Genomic DNA, 26,765 nt, shown 5'->3' with positions numbered 1-26,765 from the left:
TAGGGAAAATTGTTTATGATTCAAAGGTGGTGTGAGACACAAGCAGTTTGGTGCTAATCAGAGAAGCACTTATAGATGGCTGAACTGAGATACTTGTGTTTCATGATTTCATCACACTAAGCGCTAAACATTATTGCACCAATGATTAGTCTTTGTGTCCCAATGCAGCCCATGAAGCTGGTGACTGGTGAGGAACAGCATCTTTCCATCAGGTTTGATCCTGCCTACAAAGATGATTTGAACAGCCGGGTAGCGGAGGAGGTCTTGTTTATTAAATTCCTGGAGCATCCTCATGAGGAGCAGGTCACCCTTCGAGGAGAAGTACACTTCCCAAATCTCCATTTCCAGACCATGGACTTGGATTTTGGCTGTATCTTGAATGACACTGAAGACATGCGTTACATTGAAATGACCAATTACAGCCCACTTCTTGTCAAGTATCGCTGGTCCTTCCTGACGGATGACCATGGGAACCAGATAAGGTACTTTCACCATTGGCCTTGGAGCACATCTCCCTCTCATTTTGAAGTTTGTTCCTTTGTGCTGACGAAGGCTGTTTTCTTGGGGCTTGACAAATAGCTTTACACCCTCTCTGTTTGGAAATAGCTCCCCATTTACTCTACTCTGACAGTGTAGTATTTGAATGGGGGGAGGGGGTTACCTTCACTGCCATGGAAGCCAGATGAGGTGCATTGGGAAGTCAATATCCATCCTATCAAAGTAGGGCCAGGACAGGAATTTTCAGCCCAGCACATTGCAGCAGTTCCTTTAACCTGTGGCCTGGAATTCCAGCTGCAACCATTTCATACTAGCTGTCCTGATAGTAATGGTGCAGAGGTCCAATTTTACAGCTGCTCCTCACTCAGCTCCCAGGTACTGAGGATGTAAGCATTCCACACATCATATCTGAACAATTAGGCAAAATCTAATGAAATGGTGAATTCTTTTGCAGATTTAGCCTGAGGTGTTAATGGTCCTTATAGTGAGTAGTGTCAGTTCATTCATACTAAGGGGATCAGAGCTTGTTATGTGGGTCTTGAAACCCAAAGAACATGAATGGGTACAATCTGGTAGCATAGTATTTGGAGCGCATCTATAAAACATACACAGCAGTTCTTTGTAGCTTGGTTCTGTTGCACAACACAAAAGTAAAGTTTGGGCAGTTATTCTAATTACAGTAGCAAATGTTTTTTTTCCATAATGCCCCAGGAAATCTAACAGACTTAACTACTGTGTATTGATGCACTGCCTTTCTAAATAACGCAGGCCATCAATACAAAATTTCATTTAGGCAACTGGGATCTGGCCCAGAGGAGAGCCCTACTGGGAACTGGAGGGGAGCAGACAAGGATACTTGGACAGTTTGGAAAGAAAACTCAAGCACTAGAGTAACTGATTAAGGACTGGTTCTGCAAAGCATCTTTTTGGAGGGGCTGAATGCCGTTCACTTCTGTGAAAATTCATAGGACTTAGAGGCACTTAGCACCTTGCCGAGTGAGGCCTTAAAGGATCTGAGAATGTGCAGAGACAGAAGGCCAGCTAGCAAGGTGGAGTGGGGAGAAGGACAGCTGGGCCATAATATCAGTGCTTGGAGACTCCAGTCAGCTTCTGGTAAATTAGATTATGGTTTAATTACAAACTAAAGAAAGGATCTAATTTTGATTATAGAACAATGGTTATATTTTATAATAATAGAGAAACAAGCATATTACAGTGAAGCCTGCATGGAATTAATTTTCTCTGGGACTACTCCTTGGCTGGATGCCAATTTATTATTCTTATGATTTTTTACATCTCTTAAAATTTTATGGACACTTAAACACTGGATCAGTTTTTATATTCCAATTATCTTACTTCCATTTAAATTGGCTATATTGGGTCTGAATCTACTAGTGCCTATAACCTAGTGCATTCAGATCTTGTTGATGCTCATGTTAATGGGGGATCCTAGGTACCTAACAGAATAGGACCCTTTGTTTCAAAGGGCTCTGGCATTTTCCCTTTTCTTGTTTGTTAGTGTTATGGACATTACGACAGTTCTCTCTTCTGTTGTGCATGTTAATTAAGCAGTAATGTACTCTCTGTGGGTCCCTCAGCAGACACCACATGATTCTCTATGGCAGAGCTGGGAAATGAAGCCAGTCTCCAAGCTATTAACACCTCAAATTGTTCATTAAGTGGCCAGTATGAGAGCAGCATGTCAGATAATATGTTTGGTCTGCATTAAACACTGTTGGTATTGTACCTTCTAAATAATCAGGTGAAACTAACTCAACCTGACATTGCGGCAGTTTAACACTGGGTTCTTGGAAGTGAGATCGATTGTAGTTTAACCATCCATCAATCCATCTACATGCCTAGCACTCATCATCACAGAATCTCAATGTCATACAGATTAACATACTCATTATGGCTGGGAGAGAAGACCACACTCAGATTTTTCTTCTATTCATTTGTTTCTTCCCATTTATTTTTCTTCTGTTTCCTTCTCATGGCTTGCCTATCTGTTGCTACTCTGGACAGAACCACAGATAAGCAGCACACTCCAGATCATTCCCATATGATTAGCTAGCTTATATCTCCTCTTTCATCTTTGCTAGTTCATCTGCCTCTCCACGTTACAAAGTCTAGCTCCTCTTGTTCTGTACCTGTATACAGGGGTGTGCGAAGTGGGCCCTATTTGATTCGGATTCAGCCCAAATCAGGGTCAGTGATTTGATTTGTGGATTCAGATCACTGTCCCTGATTCAATTCGGCCGAATCTGAAGATTCAATGCTGATTCAGAGAATTAGCGATTTGGACATGGACACAGCTCTAAATCTTTTTTCTACAAACTTCGAGGTACCAGCATGGCTTGTGATCACTGTGATACTGGAGTGCGTGGAGCGTCCGACAGGAATACGGGGGGCCCTCCACGTGCTCAGCGGCAAACCTGGAAGTGGACTGGAAATATTTCCAGGTCCACCAGGGAGTGTGCTGGGAGGCTGCCCCCACACTCTCCTGGCTCAGCGATCGACCATGGGGGGACCCCCCATTGCCCCCCCCAGGCCCAGGAGGCACCAGTTGCTGAGCTGGGGGTGTGCAGGGGGGCCCTCCAGTGTGCTCCCTGGTGGACCTGGAAGTGGACTGGAAATATTTCCAGGTCCACCAGGGAGTGTGCTGGGAGGCTGCCCCCACACTCTCCTGGCTCAGCGATCGACCATGGGGGGACCCCCCATTGCCCCCCCCAGGCCCAGGAGGCACCAGTTGCTGAGCTGGGGGTGTGCAGGGGGGCCCTCCAGTGTGCTCCCTGGTGGACCTGGAAGTGGACTGGAAGTGCTTCTGGTCCACTTCCGAGTCTGCTGCCAAGTGCACTGGGAAGCCCCAACTCTTCTGTAGGACATTCCACGTGCCCCAGCATCGCAGCATTCACAAACTGCCTGCTACCTAGAGGTATGTAGAAAAAACATTTAAAGCTGTGTCTATGTCTAAATCACCAAATATTTCTGAATCTCTCCGAATCAATTCAGAGGGTTCTGATTAGATTCGGAGAGGTTAAAGGGTCCTCTGATTCAATTCGGATTCAGAGATTCAGCCACCAAATCGGGTCACATCTCCGCTGAATCAAATCAGGGACCGAAGCTTCGCACAGCCCTACCTGTATACTTGTAGATGGGCCTGAAGCAAAACCCATTAAACTTTGTGCTAGTTCAGCTTGAGGCCCAGGCATTACAGTAGCCCACCATCATATATTGAAATGAACCTCAGAAGCATGCACCATTGAACTTTATAGGACAGTGGATTTACATCTAAATGCAAACTTGTCATATTTTTTCTTCTAAAGCATGTCATACTCTTTTCTTGGCTGTGTACAGATAATTGGTTTTCTGGTTTGCTTGTCCATACTTCCAGAGAAAGATGACAAACACCCAACCTACCCATAAGTGTTTGGAATCTTATATGTATTTTAGAAATAAAGTCAAATTGAAAATGATTTTCTTCTAAGCAGCTGGCAATGGGCACCTATACACATGCCAGACGTCTGCTCCAACACCTGGTAATTAGCACGTGTTGGAGCATACCCAGTTAATTGAGCCTACTGGCGTGTGCTAATTAACATGTTCCAGCAGCTTCCACACCAGGTCTGTTCAGTATCCCTGCGCTTCAAATGGCAGTGGGGGCACTTGAACTAAAGTTCATTGAATGAGCTTTAGTTCAAGTGTCCCCGCCACCATTTTGAAGCGCAAGATGCTGAATACATGAGACATTGTGGGCAGTTTAATTAAACCTGCTCTCATAGCCACTCTAATTAAATTGCCCCTCCTCTCCGACCCCTAGCACATGTATAGATAACTGAAAGGGCAAACCATGGCCTCAACCTTCTTCTGATCACAGCTGTTCTGTTCCTCAGATTTATTCCTGCAAAATCCTTTTGTCCTTATCTCCAATTCCTTCTTGCCTAAGTAAGAGAGAAATTCAATGTTTTCTACTCTGGGGTCAGAGCAAAGAGGCACCACCTAGTCTATGTTGCAGCAGAATGGGTCTGTATCTCCATTCACAATGCTATCCCTGTCACAATACTGCAAATAAAACTTATCTACTTTGCTCACCTGATCTTCTCGAGAATATGAACCCATTAAATAGAGGTCATTCTTACTGGAAGTACCTGTGGGCCTGATCCAATATTCACTTCAGTTCTGGGTTTGCTGTGTTAAACACACACAGTTGAACAATGCCAGTCCTCCCTTTCTGCCTGGGATTTTTATTTTAACAGCCTCTGACTTTTTCTCTTCCTGTTTTGGGGGTGGGTTGTTCTTGTGGCAGTAACCATTTCTAGTAACTCCCCTTTCTATTCCCATACACATCCTGGCATGTTACCTTATATGGACCCTGCAAGCCAGATTTCAACAGTGTTTCTGGTAGGGCTGTGCAAAGCTTCAGTCCCTGATTTGATTCGGCAGAGATTCAGCCCGATTCGGTGGCCAAATCTCCGAATCTGAATCGAATCAGAGGACCTTTTAATCTCTCCAAATCAAATTGGAACCCTCCAAATTGATTTGGAAAGATTCGGACATAGACACAGCTTTAAATATTTTTTCTACGTACCTCTAGGTAGCAGGTGGCTCATCAATACTGTGATGCTGGGGTGCATGGAGCGTCCCACAGGAGCATGGGGGGCTCCTCCAGCGTGCTGCCCAGCAGACCCAGAAGTGGACCAGAAGTACTTCTAGTCCACCAGGTTTACTGCCAAGCACATGGAGGGACCGCTGCACTCCTGTGGGATGCTCCATGTGCCTCAGCATCACAGCATTCACAAGCTGCACTTGGTACATCAAGGTATGTAGAAAACACTTTTAAAGCTGTGTCTGAATCGCTGATTCTCTGAATCAGCATCAAATCTTCAGATTCAAATTTCGCCGAATCGAATCGGGGACGGTGATCGGAATCAATTAATCAAATCACTGTCCCTGATTTGGGCCAAATCCAAATCAAATAGGGCCTGCTTCGCACATCCCTATTTTCTGGCATGAATTCTTTGTTTCTTTGTATTTTTATTTGTTATTCTGAAAAAAATAATTTAAATGGAAGAAACTATATTCAATGAAAAACAATACAGAGAAAAAATCCAATGGTTGATATAATGTCGGCCACTGAATAAGAGAAGTATTAGCCCAGGCAGAAGTAATATACATTGGAATGATATTTATATATAGTAACTCTGACGCTGGAGTGCCTCAAACCAAATGAAAATAATACAAAATCCTTCTCCAACTCCTTCCTCCCCCACCACTGTCATTTGTTATTACCTGCTGTGTTATGTCTTACTTATCAAAGCTCCTTGGGGCAGGAATGTTCTGTGTCTGATTAGCCCCATGGATACTTCTTGTCCTGCATAAAGGAGGCTGGTAATAAGGGGGATACAAGCAAAAGAATGCAGATACATCTCCTGGCATAAATGTGACAAGAGAATCCATTTTCTAGCTATGTTTGTTTCTCCTGTCAATGGAGGAACAGTCTGATGGATTGATGTGATAGGAAAATGGTCTCTTGTTTCATATAGTTGGAGCTTCTTCCTGTAAATAAGACCCTGAACTTCAGTCGGCCTTTATTTCTGACATGCCAGTCTGAATATCATGAATGTCAAGAGAAAAGAACAGGTTCTGTCTTATGAGTATCTCAGTGCTTGTGGACAGATATTAGGGAACTTGAGAAGGTGTCATAAAATAGAACTTGTGGACAGAGAGTGAGTCTCTTTGATACTGGTTTTCCTAGACAAGATTAAAAATAAATAAAATATGAGTGTCTAAAAGGGAATTGTAGCCAGGAGCTAGTAAACATATGTAGCTGCCAAGTTCACATTAAAAATATAAACCCAGATAGCTCAGTGTAAGGAGGTGGTACTGAAGCAGACAGAGGGGGAGGGTTTATGATCTTTCTTCACTGTGTATGCAAGCCTCCATCTTTGTATTTGGCTTCATCTGCCTGATGAGATCAGAGCACGATATAACCTTTCCTCCTTCCTCCCCACTACTTTGCTGCTCTCTCCACAACTAGATGTTATAGTTTGCCAGCCACAAACTAATCACTGCCCCCTCCTGTTTGAGTCTCCAGGAATATAGTTCATGAGTTTTCAGCAAGCTCACTTTCTATGTGCCGTGGGCTAAATTATTTTCTCAATCACATTGGTGCAAATCTGGAGTAATTGAATGGGATAAAAGATGTAATATAAAAGAGATCAAGGTCCTCAGAGTAGTTATGGTGGAGTCTGAAGTTTGGGAGTGCCTTTGAATGTCTTATTTGGGTTTTCTGGGGCTGAGAGTGTGCTAGTGATAATGTTCTTCTCATTCAGATGAGAGTCACTTATACAGGGTTTTTATACCCACTATGGGCTGAGTGGAAAGCAGTCCCACTGAGTGAAGAGAGAAATGAAATTAGAACAAACGGTGGAGGGTTGGAGGAAAAGCAAAGCTCTGGTTAAATGACCTGCAACTCCCATATAGGCTATACAACTGATCGTGCCTCTTGGTCACTGTACTGTACCACCAGGTGCAATGGGAAATTCAGGGGTCAAACACTCACCACGATGCACAAATACCACCTGTGGTCTACAGTTAGCTGATGACACTGACTCGCTTCTCCCGCCATCCCTCCCTCTCCTCCCCCACCCCCTGCCCGATTTTTAGACGCTCAAAAGGCAATGGCTGTGATGCTGCCTTGTGATGGATGGTGTCTTTTCTCCATTCTTGTGCCAGTTTTACTGCAAACTCTACAAATGATATTCAGCTAGCTGAACCAGAGAGAATTAGACCTCTCTTTGCTTTCTGAATAATTGTCTTAATGAATACTCTATATCTGAAACTACAGTGCATTTCCATTGCAAACAGAAATTTCTCCCGTGTAAATGCCATTATCCCTGTATTATGGAGATGGCTATTACTTTAATTCTCTTTTTACATAATGCTGAAATTTGATTGTGCTCTGTATCATTCCAGCTGTGATAATGTTATTGACTGTTTATGAAACAATGTTCAGTTCAGCTTTTGGGAACAGCATGCTCTTTTATCCATCATGACTGAGCCCAGGCATTGACATCGATTTAGGAATCAGTGCTGTCTCTTTCACTTCTTGTTTCTCTGTGAACTAAGCAGAGGAGCTGTCAGATGAAATCTCAGTGGCAGGAGGTGGCATTTGCTTCTGTTCGTTCATTGACTTTCTGCTGTCATGTGCAACAATGATAATTAAAGTGTCATAATTTTCCAGCCCTGCTGTATCTTAGTTTTCCAAATTGTTTCTCTCACACCTTATCTAACAGGAGTCTCCTGTGCCAGAATTGTACTGCAAATTGAGTGAGTATTTGGGAAGTTACCCAGATCCACCAGCATCATTTTGTCCAAGAATATTGTTCCATCCAATATTATTTTTCTTCCGTTTGTTCCATTGAGAATCAGCATAAAGTCTAAGTGTCCCTAAGAAATTGGAGCTGAATTTAAGCCAAAAGATTTGAATCTAGGTTACACTTGGGAGGGCAGGGGGTTGCACCTGAGATTCTGGTTGTTATGCCCTTGAATTAAAGCCTAGAGACATAAAGAAATGAATAGTTCTGTGACTGCAAAGGCAGAGTGCCCCTGACAGTACAAAGGCAGAGTGCCCCTACATTCAGGGGTCCTGAAATTACAGGACATCCAAACACTGCCTTAGCTCAACCCAGTTAGCTTCTAAGAACAGACAGCAGCCTAGCAAAGGTGTGACAGCCCCACATCTTTATATGTTAATAGTTATTGAATTCTGTTTGGAATGGGCTCAGGAATCTTATGCGTCAGGTGTTCTCCTTGGGTCATCACCAGGGATCTGGGTTTTTCTGTTCACCATGGAAAAACACAGATTTTCTCATTTTAAGGAGAAAAAATGTAGATTTTCTCCTTCAAAGAAGAAAAATGCAGGATACTGCGGGTTTCCCCTTCCAGTATAGGCTGGGGGGAGTGGGAGGAGGGTGATCACTCAGGCAGGGGGTGCCATGTGCATGTGCAAGCATGGGCGTGCACATGCATGTGGGAGTCAGGTAGCCTGGAAAGCAGCTTCCGCAGCTTCCTGCAGATAAGCCTGTAGTAGGTGGGGGGATTGAGGCCCCCATAGTGGGGGAGGGAGGGAGGGAGGGAGTTGGGCAGAGCTGGGGCTGGGGCTGGGCTGGGGACATTGCCCAGCCGGAGTGGTGTATGGGACCTGGGGTGGGAATGCATGGCCACAGGGCCTAGGCAAGAAGCAGTATGGAGCCGTGGGCAGCTCGTCCAGGGGGCGGCAGAGGGGTGGGTGGCTCCCTGCCACTGTGTGCACTCCTGGGGAGGACCATGGGGGGCATATGCCCCCCTGATTTGTGCTCAGGGTGGGGACAAATATGCCCTGGAGGCTGCAGGCTCAGGGCTCCCCACCCTGCTGCCCTCCCCCCAGGGCCTCCATGGCCCAGCAGGCGAGACCCAGTATGGCAGGGCAGAGCAGGAAGGGGAGGCTTGGTGCCACCACCAGGAGCACCACACTGCTGGGGCGAGGCACCCCCTGCCCTCCTGGTAGCAGTGTGGGTGGCAGCGCAGAGTTGTGCTCCCCTCCCCCCACTGCTGCAGGGCAGGCACAGGGCACCCCACTGTGGCAGCGCAGGGCTCCTAGCAGCAGCACTAAGATGCCCCACTCTGCACTGCCATGCTGGGTCCCGCCTGCTGGGCCATGGAGGCCCCTGGGGGGAAGGTAGCAGGGTGGGGAGCCTCAAGCCCACAGCTACCAGTCCATATCTGTGCCCCCTCATGGGCTCCACTCCAGCCATGCTGCTTGTGGGGGAGGGGGAGCTGGGCTCTGCTCTTGGCTCAGGCTGCAGCAGCCATTGCCTCTAACAGGCAGCAGCTGGGCCTTGGGTGCTGCTAAGGGGACAGGGGGCTGCAGATCTGGGTCCCTGGCCACATAGTCTTGGCAGCTGGGGACTCCCTCCAGCAGGGTTTGGCGGGGGGGGGGAAGGGGGCTGTGGGTCATGAGTCAGGGGCACCCACAAGGGGGGAGACTGTGGGTTGGGGAGTGAGGCCCACTGGCAGGACCATGGGGCTATGGGTTGGGAGTGAGGGGCACCTGGGGGCATGGAGAGCTGTGGTTTGGGATTGAGGGGCACCAGCAGGACCAGGGGGCTGTGGATGGGGAATGAGAGGCACCAGCAGGACTGTGGGGGGAGAGGCTGTGGCTTGGGAGTGAGGGGCAATGGTATGGGCAGGGCACCAGAATATCAGGGTTGCTCAGAGCCACAAAGCAGTGGGACGGGGGAGTAGGGGGCAGCTGCAGCTGGACCTGTGTCCTGGTGATCAAAGGGGTCAGGGGGGACTCTGATTTTCCATGATAAAAATCCCAAAATCAAATGCCAAAATTGATAGGTATTTAGAATGTATTTTATTATAGTGATTGAGGCACTGGTTCCAAATTGCTTTCAAATTGTCAATATATCAATAAAACATTGTGTTCAGCTGATACCTATAGTGGTGATTCATTTTAATCATGGAAAATGCAAATTTTGGGGTTTCTAATCAGAGAATTTGTGATTTTTAAATGAAGAAAACCAGGATCCCAGCTCATCATGCAAAGTAAAGCTAGTACTTTTCTGACTTACTTCTTTGAACACTGCCATTGTTCATCCTTGGCATTTAGCTACTGGGAAAATATTTCCTGCATCACATGTGTTTGTTTGCAATGGGTCTGTATAGTGCTTTCAGATCCTTTGCATCCCAATAAGTGTTTTTAGGCAGCTGAGGACAACTCTGTACTCGAGACCATTTGTCCCAAAATGTATTAATGTGGTTCCCACTCAAAAGTGATCCACAAGGTGTGTGCTGGAGCTGAGCTACCCATGTGACTGAATAAAGAAGCAGGAGATGGTTAGCTTACAGCAGAAATAGTGCTCAAATTTACTCCAAAAACCATGTAGCCTTAGGTAGAGAGTCCGAATAGAGATGAGTAATGAGGGAATTTGCAGCAGAAGGAAACACAAAAGTCAAAATAATTCGGGGAGCAGGCAGGACCTAGTTGGTTGATGTTTTGTGCGAGTCATGCAAGCTGACTAGCACTAGCTACCAATGGCGTTAAACTGTCCCTGGAGAGGAGATAGTTGAACATAATACAGGCAATGTGAAAGAGCCCCATCCCAGCCTCCTCACTTTCTGGGTTGTCTGTTCCTCTCTCTCTCTCATATGTCTGTCAGCCTGGTTGCCCCGGGTTACTGTGTATGTGACTGGCCTCAGGTAAGAGGGTGTGGATTTAACCTCTCTATTGTTTGCAGCTCTGACCTCACAACATGGGGGAAGGGGCTTAAGCCCATGTCACTCCATTAGGTAACTGTGATGATTTTCAACTCGATTGGCTGGCATCAAATAACACCTGTTCCTGACTGGGTCCAGGAGAGGAGGCCAGGAGGGCTATTTAAGAGGGTCCCTGCAGGGAGAAAAGAGATGGACATTTTAAAACACACACACAGAGAAACATGGACCTCCACAACTCTTCTCATTCTCTGAATGTGGAAGTGAGTAACTTACCAGAAACTTAACTAGGAACTTAGTTTAATGTACCCTAGTTGCATATTAAAAGGCTACCAAGCCGCTTCTGTTTGCTCAGAGTTATTCTTTTGCTACTTCTCTGACTTGTACCCCACCCCAGGTCTACCCTCTCTACCCAATAAAGCTATCCATTATAGCCAGCTTTGTTGTACCTGCTTGAGAGGAATTGGGCAGGTCTTCTTGCTCCCTTTACTCAGCTGACTAAGGGAGGCTACTTTCTATGCTTCAGGCTATAAGAAACACTCAGATATATCCTGGTGGGGTTAAGCAACCTCAAGGTCTATAGAGTCTGTGTATCCTGGGTGGCACAGGGCCCAGACAAAGACCTGAGTTTGGGTGGTGGCAGTGGTACCCCAGGATTGCAGGTATGCTCCCAGAAGGGGATTGATCATAAGTGGGCATCCCTGGAGAGGCATCCAAAGCATGTTTTTTGACTGGGCGCAATGAAGCGGGAGGCTTAGCGCAAGAGCACCCCCTACTGGCCCGCCACAGGCAACTTCTGTTCTTGGAAACTTTGCAGTTTTATTCCCATCATCACCATAAATTGGAGGGTCAGTATTTTTCCACCAACATTTTCTTTGCACACACTTTGGCAGATGCAGTCACTTGCATAGGCACCTGCCTACATAACTGCAGTTGTGCATGCCTCTTGTAGAACTTGTCCTTCCAAAAGGCATTTGGAGGATGAAAATAGACATTGTACTTTCATAGATTTCATAGACATTAGGGCTGGAAGGGACCTCGGAAGATCATCGAGTCCAGCCCCCTGCCCAAAGGGCAGGATGTCAGCCGGGTTCATAGGATCCCAGCAAGATGAGCATCCAGTTTGCTCTTGAAGGTGTTCAATGTGGGCGCTTGAACCACCTCCGGTGGCAGGCTGTTCCAGACCTTGGGGGCTCGGACAGTAAAGAAATTCTTCCTTATGTCCAGCCTGAAACGGACTTGTAGTAGTTTATGACCATTTGACCTAGTCGTCATCCCTTGGGGTGCTCTGGTGAACAAACGTTCCCCCAGATACTGGTGGTCACCCCTGATAAACTTGTAGGTGGCCATCAGATCACCCCTGAGCCTGTGCTTTTCCAGGCTAAAGAGCCCCCAGGGCTTTAAAATGTTGGTTTGTGATAGCATGCTATATAAAGAAGCAAACTATTTTGCAGGACAAGACCGGTCATTGAGCTGGCCCACAGTATGAAATAAAGATCCTATTAAGATTAATCTCTTGAATCTATCTATCCCATCTGTCTATCTCTGAAAATAGTAAGCCCTTAGTCTCAAGATCTGCCTGTATTATTTTCCTTCTAGCTGTACAGGAGGAGCATCAATCTCTTCGCTGCAGGTAGAAATACATATATTGTCCTTGTCAGCCCACAAAACAAGAAACACGAATTGGATTAATACAATTTGGAATATTCAAACAGTCCAAATGAAGCTTTTGAGGATACATCACCATAAATCTACATCTTTCTGCTTTGGAGGGGCTGCTGCCAGAGGCAGAGAGAGTAGAAATGCTAGCTCTTTAAAACAGAGCAGCATGAAGACAGCTTCAGCTACTGAGACTATTTAGCCCTGCATCTGGGTAACAATTTGGCAGCTTGTATTCATAAATGGAGAAAGCTTTGGAGATTGTCTGTTTCCTGCAGTACCCTAAAACAAAGCAGTGTTAACTACATGGGCTCCCAGATTCATAGCACTGCTACTTCTGCTCTACTAGCACAGCAGAGCCTTACAGAGGATCTCCCTTCACCTCCAAAGTAAAGGGAAATCTACATGGCATAGAGAAATGAAAGTACCTCCCTGACATACCTTCTTCCTGCCACAGAGAAATCCATAAGTTAGGTGAGGCAGGAAGGAAAAGGCCCACTAGACAGCAGGCTACAGACATTTCTTTCTAGTGACTAGAAATTAATCCAGCCTTGGTTTTCTTGGGTGCAACTCCATTGCCTATTCTAGGGCTAGGGATAGACATTACACATAAACCAGTTTAAGTGATCAGAAAATGGTTTAAACCTGTAACAAAACAGATGTTCAGTGCATGTAAACCAGTTTGATAATGGCTGAAACCAGTTTGAGAGAAACCTGGTTGAATGAAGTATCAGACTTAATTGATTTGGCTCAAATCGGTTTATGCAATGTCTGTCCCAGACCCCCTGCTGGTTTAAAGTAAACCAGACACTCCTGGTATGCTCTCTGGGTTGGGTGGGGCTCTCTGCTCCACAGCAGGGCTGGCTCCTCCCCTCTGCTTCCTGGCTGGAGCTCCAGCAGAGGCTTGCAGGCACAGCAGGGTCCTGGTTTCTCCCTGCCCTCCCCCCCTTCGCTGCTCAAAAAAAACCCCCCCCCCCCCCCATCTCCCATAGTAGGGACCCCAGCCCCATGGACCCTAGGCACGTGGTATACTAGCTAATGCAGACGTGTGTGTCTCCAATTTCACTGGGACAGGCAGACAGAACATTGACCACTTAGGGCTATTTGGAGCTAATCAACAGGTCATCTGGTAAGCTGTTTAAGAAGAGTTTGAAGTAATGGGGTGAAGCTATTGTTTTGCTGATCGGATGATAAACACTATGATCAGCCCCCTGCTGGCTTGCTTGCCTGTCAGTTTGCTGCAGACAGTATAAAGAAGCAGGGAGGGAGATTGAAAAACTCCGTATCATCAACAGATGCATGCACTGCACCCCCCTGCCCTTGCCTCAGAGTGCTGGCAGGGTGCTGGGATCTGGCAACACTCCTGCCCCTTGAGCAGCAAGTGGGGAAAAGCCTGGGATGGTGCAGGCAGACCTCCCTAATCAGAGGTCCTGCCCAGGCCTGGCCATGCCCCTTGCAGCTCAGCTTCCTGTGGAAGAGATGGGAGGGCTGCTCTAGCACTCCCTGGCTTCTGGCCTGAGCCACTGCAGCAATGTGCCTGAATTTCCTCGGTCCAGAGAGAATGCTGTACAGTTACAAACCAGTTCAGCCTAACCAGGTTAAACTAACCTACAAAGATTGAATCAATTCAGGCTCAGACTTTTTGAATGTCTGTCCCTAGGTGATTCAAGCTGTGATTGATCAGTATTATTCATTCTTTATTTATATTGCAGTAGTGCCCCAAAGCCCAATTTGTCCCCAGTGCTATACATATGCTATATGTATGCTTGCTTAACTGAGCTCACTATTTGGCTTTGAGTATCTATGTTCTTATTGTCTCCATAGCCATTCATTCAGGATGAATGTGAAGGCATGGAAGGGATCAGAGGAATTCCCCACGTTACAGACATTAATGGAGAGCTGCTTTTCCTCACATAACTGCCACTGCTTTGTTGCTGACTGGTTGCCACCTCTGAAGCAAACAGCACAGGCACACAGAGCAAGAGGGACACACGCATGCACGCACGCACGCACGCATGCCCAGGTACTGTTGCATCTAGGGGCTCCCACCTCTTCCTTGGGCCCCAGCTTCAGGGCCCATTTGGGAAGAGAGAACCTGGCCCACAGTAAGGGCAGCCTGGTCTGCCAGGTTCCTGGGGAGCCCTGGTCCGGCCTACATCCAGTGTTCTGAGACTTCCTCAATCTCCTCCAGCGGGCACAGAATAAGCATGGTGATCCAGTCATTTGCCTCTGGGTGTGCTTGAATCAGGGTTTCAAGCTTTCCTCTGCAAGCATAACACCCAGAACTGTATTTTACAATGACAGATGAAATTTGCAGTTATTCAGATCAGTGTGGGAGCTGAGGTTTGAAGGGGGAAACCCCTTCCCACCAACATGGAATGGGATTCAGGATGGAGCACACATGGAGACCTTAAACGTAACTATGGTATGAACCTCCCAGTCTGTTTAAGTGGGCTCCACCTACCATAACGGCCACAGCAGAAGTGCTCAGGTTGCAGCCCTATCAGATCCTAAAGAATCTGCAAATTCTGCTAAATACCCGTCATCAACAATCTCAGACAGGATACAAGAAGCAGCAGCAGCAACAGGGCAAACATAACCATCAGGCAGCTATACGCAATCTGGAGTTTGCAGAGGAGGACCAATATGCTCTGTTAGTTCCAGGCCCCTCTTCCTGTGACTTACTGGCATTTTTCTGTGAAATTATTGGGCTTTAGCTTTCCTTTTACCTCGAGCATCAGAGGGAAGCCTTGAGCCCTCTGAAGCACTCAGTACCTGCAGGTGCCTCTCTGCTCAACCTAGCGTAGTATTAATTATAAAAAGTGCCCAGTTAATCTGCCTTTTACAGCCATTATGAGTATCTGCATCTTTCTCCCTTATGAAATATCATCCTAATTATAAGCTTGTGGAAGGAACAGTTAAATAAACAGAACCCTTGCTGGGTCCAAACAGGTATTTTCTGGGAAGATGACTGAGATGCCTGTCAACGTCTGGATATTGAAATTCCTAGTTTGTAGCCTACCATTTATTCTTCTTTCATCTTTCGGTTTTCCTGGTTCTTTCTGGTTTATCACAATCTTACTTTGAAAGTTGAGGAGCACCCACCGGTTGCACTGAAATTGGTGGCAACATCTGTGTGCACTCAGCACTTCTATGAATTTGGCCACTGCTCTTTTGAATGGGGAGACTCTCTCTCTCTCTCTCTTCTCATGTTGCCCTCTGCCTTTTTCAGCTCCTAGTCGGGACATGTCTGGCCTTTCAGTTTGAGCCCTTTGCCCTAAAGCAAAACATGGAGAATTTGCATCCTGCTGGGCCATTAAGAGGCCACTGTGTTCTGTAGAGGGGTGCCAGCTGGTCCTTAATCATGGGTGTCTGGGGGTGGGCTCTAAATTTTGTTCTTGAATTGTTTTTCTTTGGTTGTTGTTTATTTTCAGGACTAGCCCCATATGGGGTTCTGTGCTTTTAGTTGGTTGGTTTTGACTAGTGGTTTTTAAAGCCATTTTTTACTTTTTTCTTTTTTACTATAGAGGTTAATAAAAGTCTAAAAAAATCATGTGCTCTCTCTCTCTCTCTCTCTCTCTCTCTCTCTCTGTCCCCCTAGAAGGAATGGGTTTAACTGAATTAAGGAAAGTAGAGCGAGAAAGGAAAGAATATAAAAGGAATATTAGCATTTCCCAGATTCCCTCTATTGCTGTTCATTTCTTTCATGTTCCTAATATCCCTTCCAGTGTTCTCCATGGTCTCTTTGTTTTGGAGTTTCTTTTATTCCTTCCGCTTTGCCTGGCTTTGTGCCATTTTTCCTGTGACTCTTAGGTTTGGAATCATTTCCCTGGTCCTCAATCACCAAACTTTACTCTTCTTCCAAATCCTTCTCTAAGAATCAAGATTTCTTAGCAAATCTTCCTCCATTCTCTTTATTAATCAAACTCCTTTCCTCTCCCTACACCACCACCCCAAGTACCACCTCCCAAGTCCTTTCCTGGACTGTTATCTTGTGTCTTGATTTAATTTAGTCTGCACCAGAGCCAGTCCTGCATACTCCCAGGAATCCCTTTGAACTCATATAGATTATGTATGTGTATTAGTATCAGTCCCTTTGCACTGTAAAAGTATTCTTGCTGGAAATAGGTTCTGTTCTTAAAGAGGAAATTATTTGTGTTGTGCTCTGTAAATTAACTTCAATATTAAGTAAATGTAATTTTAAATTAATCATTTACAGGGTGCCCAAATCATAGCACAAACTGAATCTGGCCCTACTTCTGTCTGTTATATTTGCTTCTGTAAAGATTTTTTCTTACTCTGATCAAGATGTAGATTCATGGTGTGAGCCTGGGGTTGTTTTTGAGTATCTGCTTGGTTCATTTCAGTATCTGGCCATGAAAAATGTATTTAATGTTCCTAGTTCTAATACTACATGCATATTTTTAAAATGTCTTGCTTTCTCTGTCAGTGATAAACATTAGGGGCCAGATTCTAATGCACATGTAAAGCATGAATTGGACTTAGGTGCCTAAGTGCAAATCTTTTGCACCCTACTCAAGTACCTGAAAAACTGTTAATACAAAAGGTCCTCTTCCCTCTCACTGCCTTTATGTGCCTCAGTCTTAAGTGATGATATGAGTTCTTATACAAGTAGCTGCATTAATGGATTTTTCATGGATTCGAGCAGAGCGTTATAGAATCATGCTTAGGCACCTAACTCCACTTAGATAACCAATAAGTGGAGAAAAATGTAACTCTAAATATCCTGTTAAATGACTGCTCAGTTTTGACGATGTTGCTGACCAAGCCTGAGAAGTGATTACAGGAGGCAGATGTCATAAAGCAAATAGCTGGGCAGCAAGTACCAGACTATGCGGCTGTGGAGACACCTTTTGGGGCTTTAGCAGAACTGGCCAATATGAACGTAGAGTGTAAAATTCTAGACCAGGGGTGTCATACTGTCTTGGGGCCCTGGGCTGAATCTGGACTTCAGGGCTTCTAGTGGGTTCAGCCTGGGCATGGGGGAGCCGCCATGACTACTGTGGTAGCAGTGACCATGGGTCCAGAGACAGCAAGTGGTCCACCATGGCAAGGGGCAGGCAGTGGTGGGTCTGGATGCTGCAGCAGCAGGTCCAGAACTGGTGATGGGTCCAAGAATTGGGGTCCAAGAGCAGGAGGAGGAGTCTGGCAGTAGCAATGGTCTGGGAGTAGCAGTGGGTGTGGGTGCAGGGTTCTGAGGGCATTGTGGGGACCTGAGGGTGGCCATGAAGGTGAACCAAGCTCACCACTGATGGCCAGGGCCAGGGGAGCAAAAAAGCCCCACACTTCAGGTAGCCCAGCAGGCTGGATAGAGAAGTGCCACATCTGTTTATCACTCCAGTTCTAGAGGGAAGAAGCACTGTGTAGCACTCCCCAGCTTTGATGCATAGTTATCCAGTAATTGTCATCTCCACTCCCTCTTTTTCTTGCTCTACTCTTCCCAGGGAGCAGCACTGCAGCAGGGGAGAATCAGTTGTTCAGCTCTGACCAGGGTAGCTGTAGCCCAAATCCACAAAATAAACCACTGCAGTCATGATTTTATTTAAAAGGTTGTCTTGGAATCTCCAGATGGCTGATGTCTTTCCAGTTGCCATGAAACTCACTTGTTGGAGGCAAAAACACCATGAGCTAAGTGTCCTTAACCTACTGCTGACTTCAGGAGGAAATGAGGGTGCTCAGCTGTGACAGAATCAGACTCAGATGCAAGCAGAGATCCTTTAGGTCCTGAATCACTAAAGTTAATTCTTTATTCAGCAAAGCACTTGTGTACATGCTTCACTTCGGGCACAATTTTGAGTCCCATTAAAGACAAAGAAATCAAAGCACATGCCTCTTCTATGCTTTGCTAAAGTATAGTGATTTGTTGACTTGGTGCCTTAAAGAACTAGGCTCTAGTTCTGTTCCCACATCAAGCATGGGTCATGGGAACAGCCCTACACTGACTTTGTGGTGACCTATCATGATGCATGGATACAGTGAGGAGCTCAGTCCTGCAAGATGCAGCTGCTTTGACTCCTGTTAAAATCAGTAGGAACTGAGAAAGTGTGGTGCCAGAATTGTAGTTAGTGCACAGGAATGTAGGACTGGGAGAAACATCATTGTTACCTCCCACGACCAGGCCATATTATCCTTTTCATAAACTTCACAGATTTCATAGCTTTCATAGATTTTTTGAGTTGGAAGGGACCTCAGTAGATCATCGAGTCTGACCCCCTGCCCTGGGCAGGAAAGAGCACTTGTGTCAGATGACCCAGCTAGATGCTTGTCTATTCTCCTCTTAAAAACCTCCAAGGTAGGGGAGAGCACCACCTCCCTTCAAAGCCCATTCCAGATTTTGCCAACCCTCACCATAAATAATTTTTTCCTAATGTCTAATCTAAATCTGCTCTCCATCATTTTGTGGCCATTGTTCCTAGTAACCCCAAGGGGCACTCTGGTAAACAGAGTATCCCCTATTCCCCTGATGAATTTGTAAATGGCCACAAGATCCCCTCTCAGCCTTCTTTTGTGGAGGCTGAAGAGATCCAGGTCCCTCAATCTCTCCTCAAAGGATCTTACCTGCAGGCCCTTAACCATATGAGTAGCCCTCCACTGGACCCTCTCCAAATCATCCACATCCCTCTTGAAGTGTGTGCTGAGAACTGGATGCAGTACTCCAGCTGCGGTCTTACTAATGCCACATAGAGGGGAAGTATCACCTCTTTAAACCTGTTCGTGATGCACCTTCTAATGCATGAAAGAGTGAGTGTGGTTGGCTTTACTTATCACTTCGTCGCATTGACGACTCATGTTTATTTTGGAGTCGACTATGACTCCGAGATTCCTTTCTGCTGCTGTGCTGCTTAGAAAGTCACCTCCTAGTCTGTAAGTGTGTTTCATAGTAGTTTGGGGTCAGAAGAGACCTAAACATATCATCTAGTCTGACACCCCCCCCACCCCCGGCAGGACCACTCGCTGGGATCACACGACCCCAGACAGGTGTTCGTGCAACTTCTTTTTTTAATTTACCCAAGGTAGGAGCGAGGACCACTTCCCTAGGAAGTTGGTTCCAAATCCTAGCTACCCTAACAGTGAAACAGTGCCTCCTAATCTCTAACCTGAACTTATTCTCCAGCAGCTTTTGGCCATTGTTCCTCATCACCCCAGGTGCTGCTGGGGGGAATAGGGCCCTTCCTATTTGGTGCTAATTTACCCTAACGAGTTTGTAGGCAGCCACCAAATCCCCGCTCAGTCTCTGCTTGCTGAGGCTGAACAGGTTCAGGTCCCTCAGCCTCTCCTCGTAGGGCCTGCCCTGTTGCCCTCCAACCAAGCGGGTGGCCCTCCTCTGAACCCTCTCAAAGCAGGTCACATCCTTCTTAAAGTGCGGTGCCCAGAACTGGATGCAGTACTCCAATTGTGGCCTGACCAATGTCGTGTAGAGGGGGAGTATCACCTCTGGACCGGCTTGAGATGCATCTTTGGATGCACGACAAGGTGTTGGTGATTCTTTCTCCCTAGATGCAGCACTTTGCATTTATCTTTGTTAAACTGCATCCTATTCTGTTCTACCCATATTCCCAACCTGTCCAAATCCGCCTGAATCTGCTTCCTGCCCTCCAGTGTGTTTACTTTGCCCCATAATTTGGTGTCATCCGCAAATTTGGATAGAGTGCTTTCCGTGCCCTCATCTAAGTCACTGATGATATTGAACAACACCGCTCCAAGGACTGAACCTTGGCAAACTCCACTGCCCACATCTTTGCAGGCTGAGAACAACCCGTCCACCACCACCCTCTGGGTGCATCCCATAAGTCAATTCTCCACCCACCTGACCGTGTAATAATCTATGTCACAACCGCTTAATTTATTTATTAGGCCTGGGCGAGTTGGCAGCAATCCGATCCAGCTTCAGATCCGGCTGCTTCGGATGACTGCGATCTGTTCCGGAGCTCCAGATCAGGTTTCCACCTTGATCCGGCCCAAGTGGCTCTGAAGCTTTGGAGCCGCTTCCGAGATCCCGCCATAGGGTATAATGGGGAATCAATGAAATATCTATAACTTTGTTGTTTTTTGTCTGTATAATTCTAATTATAAGAATGGGATGCGAGACTAACAAAGGCCTTTTTAAAATCCAAGTAGATGACATCTACCTCAACTCCTGCATCTACACATTTTGTGACCTTGTTGTAAAAAGAAACAAGGTTAGTCAGGCAGGATCTACCTGCTATGAAGCCCTGCTGATTGCCCTTCAGCATTATTTTCCCTACTGGACTCCCACACATGTGATCCTTAATAATTTTTTCGAAGGTTTTTCCAAGGATAGAGGTGAGGCTAACTGCCCTATAGTTACCCAGTTCATCCTTTCTTCCCTTCTTGAAAATAGGGACTACATTGGCGCTTTTCCAGTCCTCTGGGACCTGTCCTCAGTGCCATGAGTGCTCAAACAACCATGCTAGTGGTTCTGCTATGACACTGGCCAATTCCTTCAGCACCCTTGGATGAAGATCATCCGGGCCCGTTGACTTAAACACATCCAGTCCCTTCAAATGCCCCTTCTCTAGGTCAGTGCTAACTGTTGGTGGGTTAGAGTCCCTCTTGTGCCTGTCTATAGCTCCTTTGGGAGATATGTCTTTCTCTGTGTTCAGGAATACAGATGCAAAGAACTCATTTAGGAGCTCAGCTTTGTCCCTCCTTTCTGTTACCAATTGCCCTGGTCTGTCCTGTAGGGGTCCTATGTTACCATGCACCTTCTTTGTGCTCCCTGTGTACCTAAAGAAGGACTTTTTGTTGTCTTTAATTTTTGTTGCCACCCTGAGTTCCATTTCTGCTTTGGCCTTTCTGACTGATTCCCTGCAAGTGCGAAACAAGCAGGTATACTCCTCCTTTGTGGCTACCCCCTGCTTCCACAGTCTGTATGCCTCTCTTTTCCCCCCTAGGCTCGATTTATCAAACTCCATCTGAAAAGCAGTTCAGTTTCTCCCCCCAGCTGGAATGCTGTTCCAGAATCTGATTGCTCTAAAGGGGAGGTGCCTTCTTCCAATTTCCATCTTAAATTTATTCATGACTGCTTTATACCCATTTATTCTTTTGCCAATGCGACCTTTAGCTTAAACAGCTCTTCTACCTCCCTGGTACTTAACCCCCTGATATATTTATAGAGAACAGTCTTACACTCTTTAACCTTCTATCTGCTAAGTTAAGCAAAGCAAGCTTTTCTAGTCCCATCTAGTAAAGATATGACATCAGAAGTATACTAAATGGGTAATGCTCAGATTGCAAGCATAGTTATAAAAAAGAATGACTGTTGCATCTGAATCAGTCATAGGAATCAACAACTTTGAAGTAACCAGTAAGATTCTGAGTGCTGTAGATTATTATACAGGTAACATCTTCCAAATTACAGCCATTATGGACAGCTTTATTTCTAATAAAGACATTATATTATATTTATCATTAGAGCTACAATCCTTTGTTCAGTCAAAACCTTTGGCCCAAGGCTGATTCAGAAACACTTCTCTCAGTAGATGGCCAGGAACTATTTCTGGTGATATCATCCATCAGTCTATAATTTAATTGGGGTCACATACCTGATACATGCTACACAAGGAAGGAAAAGAACTGGACCAGATTGTGCTCTCCATAAAACAGTGTAAATCTAGAGTAATTTCAGAAGAGTTTGGAGAAATTTACCTGAGTGCCACCAACAGTATAATCTTCCCTCAATAATATATATGGCCTGTCCCAGTGACAGGTGATGAAAAGGCACATAACTGTGTGCACGTAGTTGAAGGATGGAACCATCACGGAGGTTGAGAAATTGTTTTGCATGATTTAAAGGAGGCTTAAGTAAGAGAAATAGGATGTAGCTGAGTGACAGAAAGTTTCTTGGGATTTGTGGGTACTCCGTCCATAATGCATGTTCCTGCTGAAACAGAATTGGGAGCTTTGGTTGCAGATGATGAGTCTTGTTTTGGTGGCAAAGTTGTGAGGTCCTGCTCGTGTCCCACTTCTTGCAGATTTCCAAACAGAAAGAAATCAGAATACTCCACCAAAGGTGGAGACATTTAAGCAAAAATAGGTCTGTATTAAAAGTACATATTAAGCACTAGTTAATTGACACTCAGTCACAATAGAATACCCATAGGGCTACTCATTGCATTCACATTAATTCCCATTATTTCCAGCAAATACAAGCCCGATGCAGGAAATGCAGGCTCTTACTGCAGTGCTGTTGCTGCTCTTTTCTTCCTCTCTGCAGTCTGCCTTGAATTTCAATGGATGGTTCAGTAAACACACAAATCTTATTTTAGCAAAGCAACTAAATATTCTTCTGGGTCTGAGACTTGGCACAGCCCTCTTTCTTTCTTGTGAATGGGTAAAAAAGTAAATGTTTCTTAATGTTTAGATTTGCAACCCAGCAGATTCTTATTGATTTTTAAATAAACAGGAGCTGAAAATATTGTGAGGGAGTGGGGATTGTTGAGCCAAAAACATTGCCACTAATATAGCTGCTCAGTCTGTTTTAAAGCTGGCTCCCCCATGACAAATAAATGGCAGTTTTTCTTTTCTTGCTGTTCTAACCTTTTCAAGCTGTAGATGGAAATGTCCTTGAATCCCAAAACGTATGAATTTCTATTTTTTCTCTCATTTAGGCAAAACTGGTCAGGGTCAGATGAAGCAAAAAATATTGATGGGCACAGTGAGAAAGGGGAACTTGCCTTCAGATCTAACAATGTGAAGGGGAAAGTTTCCAAAAATATTTCTAGACAAGGCAGAGGGTAAAAGGGAAATCAACGTGGGCTGCTGATTAAAACACAGGACTGGCATTAATATGTGACCTGGGGGGTTATTCCCAGCACCAGCCTGTTCAGTGACCATGGACAAATAACGTCACCTCTCTGCGCCTCAGTTTCCCCATCTATATGTAGGAATAATTGTACTGATCCTCCATTGCGAAATCCTTTGAGATCTGTGGATGAAAAATGATATATAAGGGCTGGGTGTTGTTATTATTTTTTATTAAAATGTTGAATATATCACATTAGTAATATATCATCAGTTTTCATGGTTATCACCTGTCATTCTGGCTGACCATGGCTCAGGCATCAGTGCTGACAGGGAGACATTGTTATTAGCATCATGTCATTTCCTTGTTGGATGGCTGGACTCAATACTCAGCATTTGTATATGACAGGCCGAGAAGGTTTTCTGTTTATTCTTCTGATATGTGAAATTATTTCTCTTATATTGATAAACACCCTTGAACAAAACACTAACTGACAATGGCTTTTTCCTGTTGAGTCATTCCCTATGGTTACAAGTCTGTGGCATTAACAAGGCAGACAGTGAGAAGATGTGTCAGCATTCTTTAAATAGGCAATATGAAAGACTTTAGATAGCCTAGACAGGCTCTGACTATGAGGGTATCTAGCACAGCCATGTAACTCGGATTCATTAGCCAATTTTTTCCCGTCCAAAATGGCTATATCTGTGAAAGAGGGTTTATAATGTGAAAGAATTATTTAAATAGTATGATATTTTTCTGAAGTTAAAACTATGGATTTGAAAAGCCTGTATTGTTCCTGAAGTTTGTAGGTCTGTTAAGAAAATGGTTGTGTCCGCCTTCTCCCTGCCTACAAAATTACACACCCTTCTGTAACATAGATCAGACAAACTACACAGAATGATATCTGAAGCTCTACCTTATGGTCTTGAAAGCCTAAAAAAATCACCTACATCTCCTCCAGGAACTGAGTCACTGGTTGACTTGGTGAATCGTTATGAGTGCCAGGAAATTACCCCTTGTTATTGTCAGCAACATTGGGCACAGTGTACATTGAAAATAACTGAGGTAAACCTTTAGACAGTATACTTGAAGGTTTGCCACTTGGCAGAGATAATCATTTGTAACAGGGATGTAACTGTAAGCACAACATTGATCACAAAAATAATTTGGAAAGGAATAAAGTCTCTTGCACTGGGTTGATTTCTGCACTTCACGTACTTGTATAAACCTGGGCTAGGGGGCATTTGCTATGGTGTGTTCCATGCTTGCTTAAACCTGTGTTGTGGGCATGCCATTGTGTATGCTTCCATTTACCCAGCCTGCTGTGCGTGCCTTTGTGTGCTTCATGCTGACATAAGCCTGCTTGATGCACAGGCCATGGTAAGCTTTGTGCTCTCATAAGCCCTGCTTGCTGTGCTAGCCCCTGCTCCCAGGGTTATTTCTGTTTGGAACTAATAAGAATGTAAGGTAAAATGCATAAACAGTCCAGGCAGTAGGACCTGGATCCAATACTGTCCCCTCCTGTCCCAGCCACCAGCGAAAGGGTTTGGGATTGAGAGAGTGGTCGGGAGTAAAAGGTAAGAAAGGTTTATTGACTTAACAAACACACAACTACACGTAGTATAGCAAGACAACAATGACAGACAATAACAATTCGCATGGGCAACTTATTGGCAGTCCCCTGATGCTTGATGTATGACAAGTTCCTCTTCTATAAAGCTCAGCGAAGCCAGGCATCCCCAATTTGCACCGTCTGAGGGGTACCGGGAAGGACCCTGGTATTTAGTTCTTGGGCTCCTCAAGATCTACTGGCCCACCGAATCCAGGTCAGCAGCTAATTTCTAAATTAGTAGCTTCTCTTACAATGTTGCGTCTTCCTTCTGATAATTTCTGGATGTGCTAGCTAATTTATAACTTCTGAGCTATGCTGTTGATTCACAGCCACTCACAAACTTTCCTTATGACTGACCAATAGCAGTACAAGTTTTTGCATTTTTCTGATAAGGTTAATTTTAACTGTGCCACTACATACAAGGCCTCACTACTTTTAAGGCCTCACTAATCTTACAAGGCCTTATTACATACAAGGCCTCACTAATCTTTTATTTTAATTAAATTCTTAGCAGCAACATGCAGCTCCATCCATAAACAAACAACAAGAAGCACCTGGTCTAATCCTCACAGAGCATTCAGCAAGCATCTTAGACACTATTTTCAGCTGTCACACTCTACCCCTTGCTTGCTGAAGCACTGTGATGCAGTTGAGATGCTAAAGCTACATGTGCTACATCAAGGAATGGGGAGGGATCTTTAAATTTAACTTGCATAGCATGGACAGATTTACAACAACAATGGTTAAAACACTATTTAGCTGTTGCCACTAGGGCAATACAGAGCACTATGACGCTTACGATGGTTAGCCACATAGTTGAGGTGATACCTGGTGACATGCAAACAGTGTAAATCACATCGTACTATTTACATGGCTTGGGCACGTTGGCAGCCAAACTAATGATCCGCCCACCCTCCTGAGCAAGGAGGGCTAACTGAGTTCCTTGCCAAGCTTTTGCCTCAAGGCTTCACAGTTTATCTTTTACCTCATTCCAGTCTTTTAACCGTGGCATGTCTACATCTGATACCCATGAGGTGGGTATTGTGAAGTTGAGAGTTATGGTCTTAGAAGAAATTACTGGCCATTTCAGGGCAATAGTATGGTTACTTAATTGCAGCAGAGCAATGGTTCCACTCTTAGCTCCTAAGCAACACAAATTGCACAAAGCCCAGGTGGTACTATTTTCATAGAGTAAGCAACCTGGTCCTTCCCAACAAACACGTTGCCCTATTGTTACATATGACACATTAGGTAGTTCGTGTACGCAGGTTATATTGGATGGACTGAGAGGCCATTCTTTCCATAGGGTCTCTAATCCAATTGAGGTGTTACTGATTTGAACTAAGGGGGATTGTGCCACATACTGAGGGCCATCTGGGGTAACTATCTCCCATATGGGGCGATGCAGATTCCAGTCCCAAAGGCATCCTCTTCCTAGCCCTGTGCCAAGCAAATAAGCAGTGGTCTAGCTTCCATTTTTTACCTCCTGCATTAGGAATGAACACTTTCCTTTATTACAGCCTTCCCAAGGGGTAATCTAGGTACTTTGATAGGGGTAGCTTTCTTTAAATGTTGCAGGCATTCTATGATGCTCTGAGCCAGGGGGCCATTCCCTATTTTTAATGTTGTTTATTACTTGGGAAAAATGCATGAACTTGTACACAAGCAGTACTCTAGGTTTGATTTTTGTCTGCTCTAAAAGCAGTGTCCATCATGGCCTGGGCAAAACAGGCTGTCTCTAATCCTACATCAGTTAGCAATTTGTCAGCGTGCTCTAAAGTTTTCTCTTCGAGCATGCCTCCCCTAGCATGCAGCGCTACTGCCTTTCAGAGATTGGCTACTCCTTTAGTATTTTTCTGGGACTTATCTAAGTTCCATACATTTATAGCCGAGTTAAGTCCATCCTAAAGATAACCTGGAGCATCTCTTCATTTGTGGGACCCAACT

At 45.1% G+C, this 26,765-nt stretch overlaps 1 protein-coding gene across 1 annotated transcript in view; it reads left to right on the top strand.

Annotated features, from left to right (window-relative positions):
* HYDIN (HYDIN, axonemal central pair apparatus protein) overlaps nt 1-26,765 on the top strand; it is a 438,260-nt gene that overhangs the window by 272,424 nt on the left and 139,071 nt on the right. Inside the window, 1 exon segment of the mRNA XM_025199799.1 lies at nt 169-482. Within this exon segment, the coding sequence (XP_025055584.1) occupies nt 169-482 (314 nt within the window).

This window comes from Alligator sinensis, unplaced genomic scaffold, assembly GCF_000455745.1.
Source record: "Alligator sinensis unplaced genomic scaffold, ASM45574v1 scaffold203_1, whole genome shotgun sequence".
Lineage (NCBI taxonomy): Eukaryota > Metazoa > Chordata > Crocodylia > Alligatoridae > Alligator > Alligator sinensis.
This window is presented reverse-complemented; position numbering and strand designations above follow the sequence as displayed.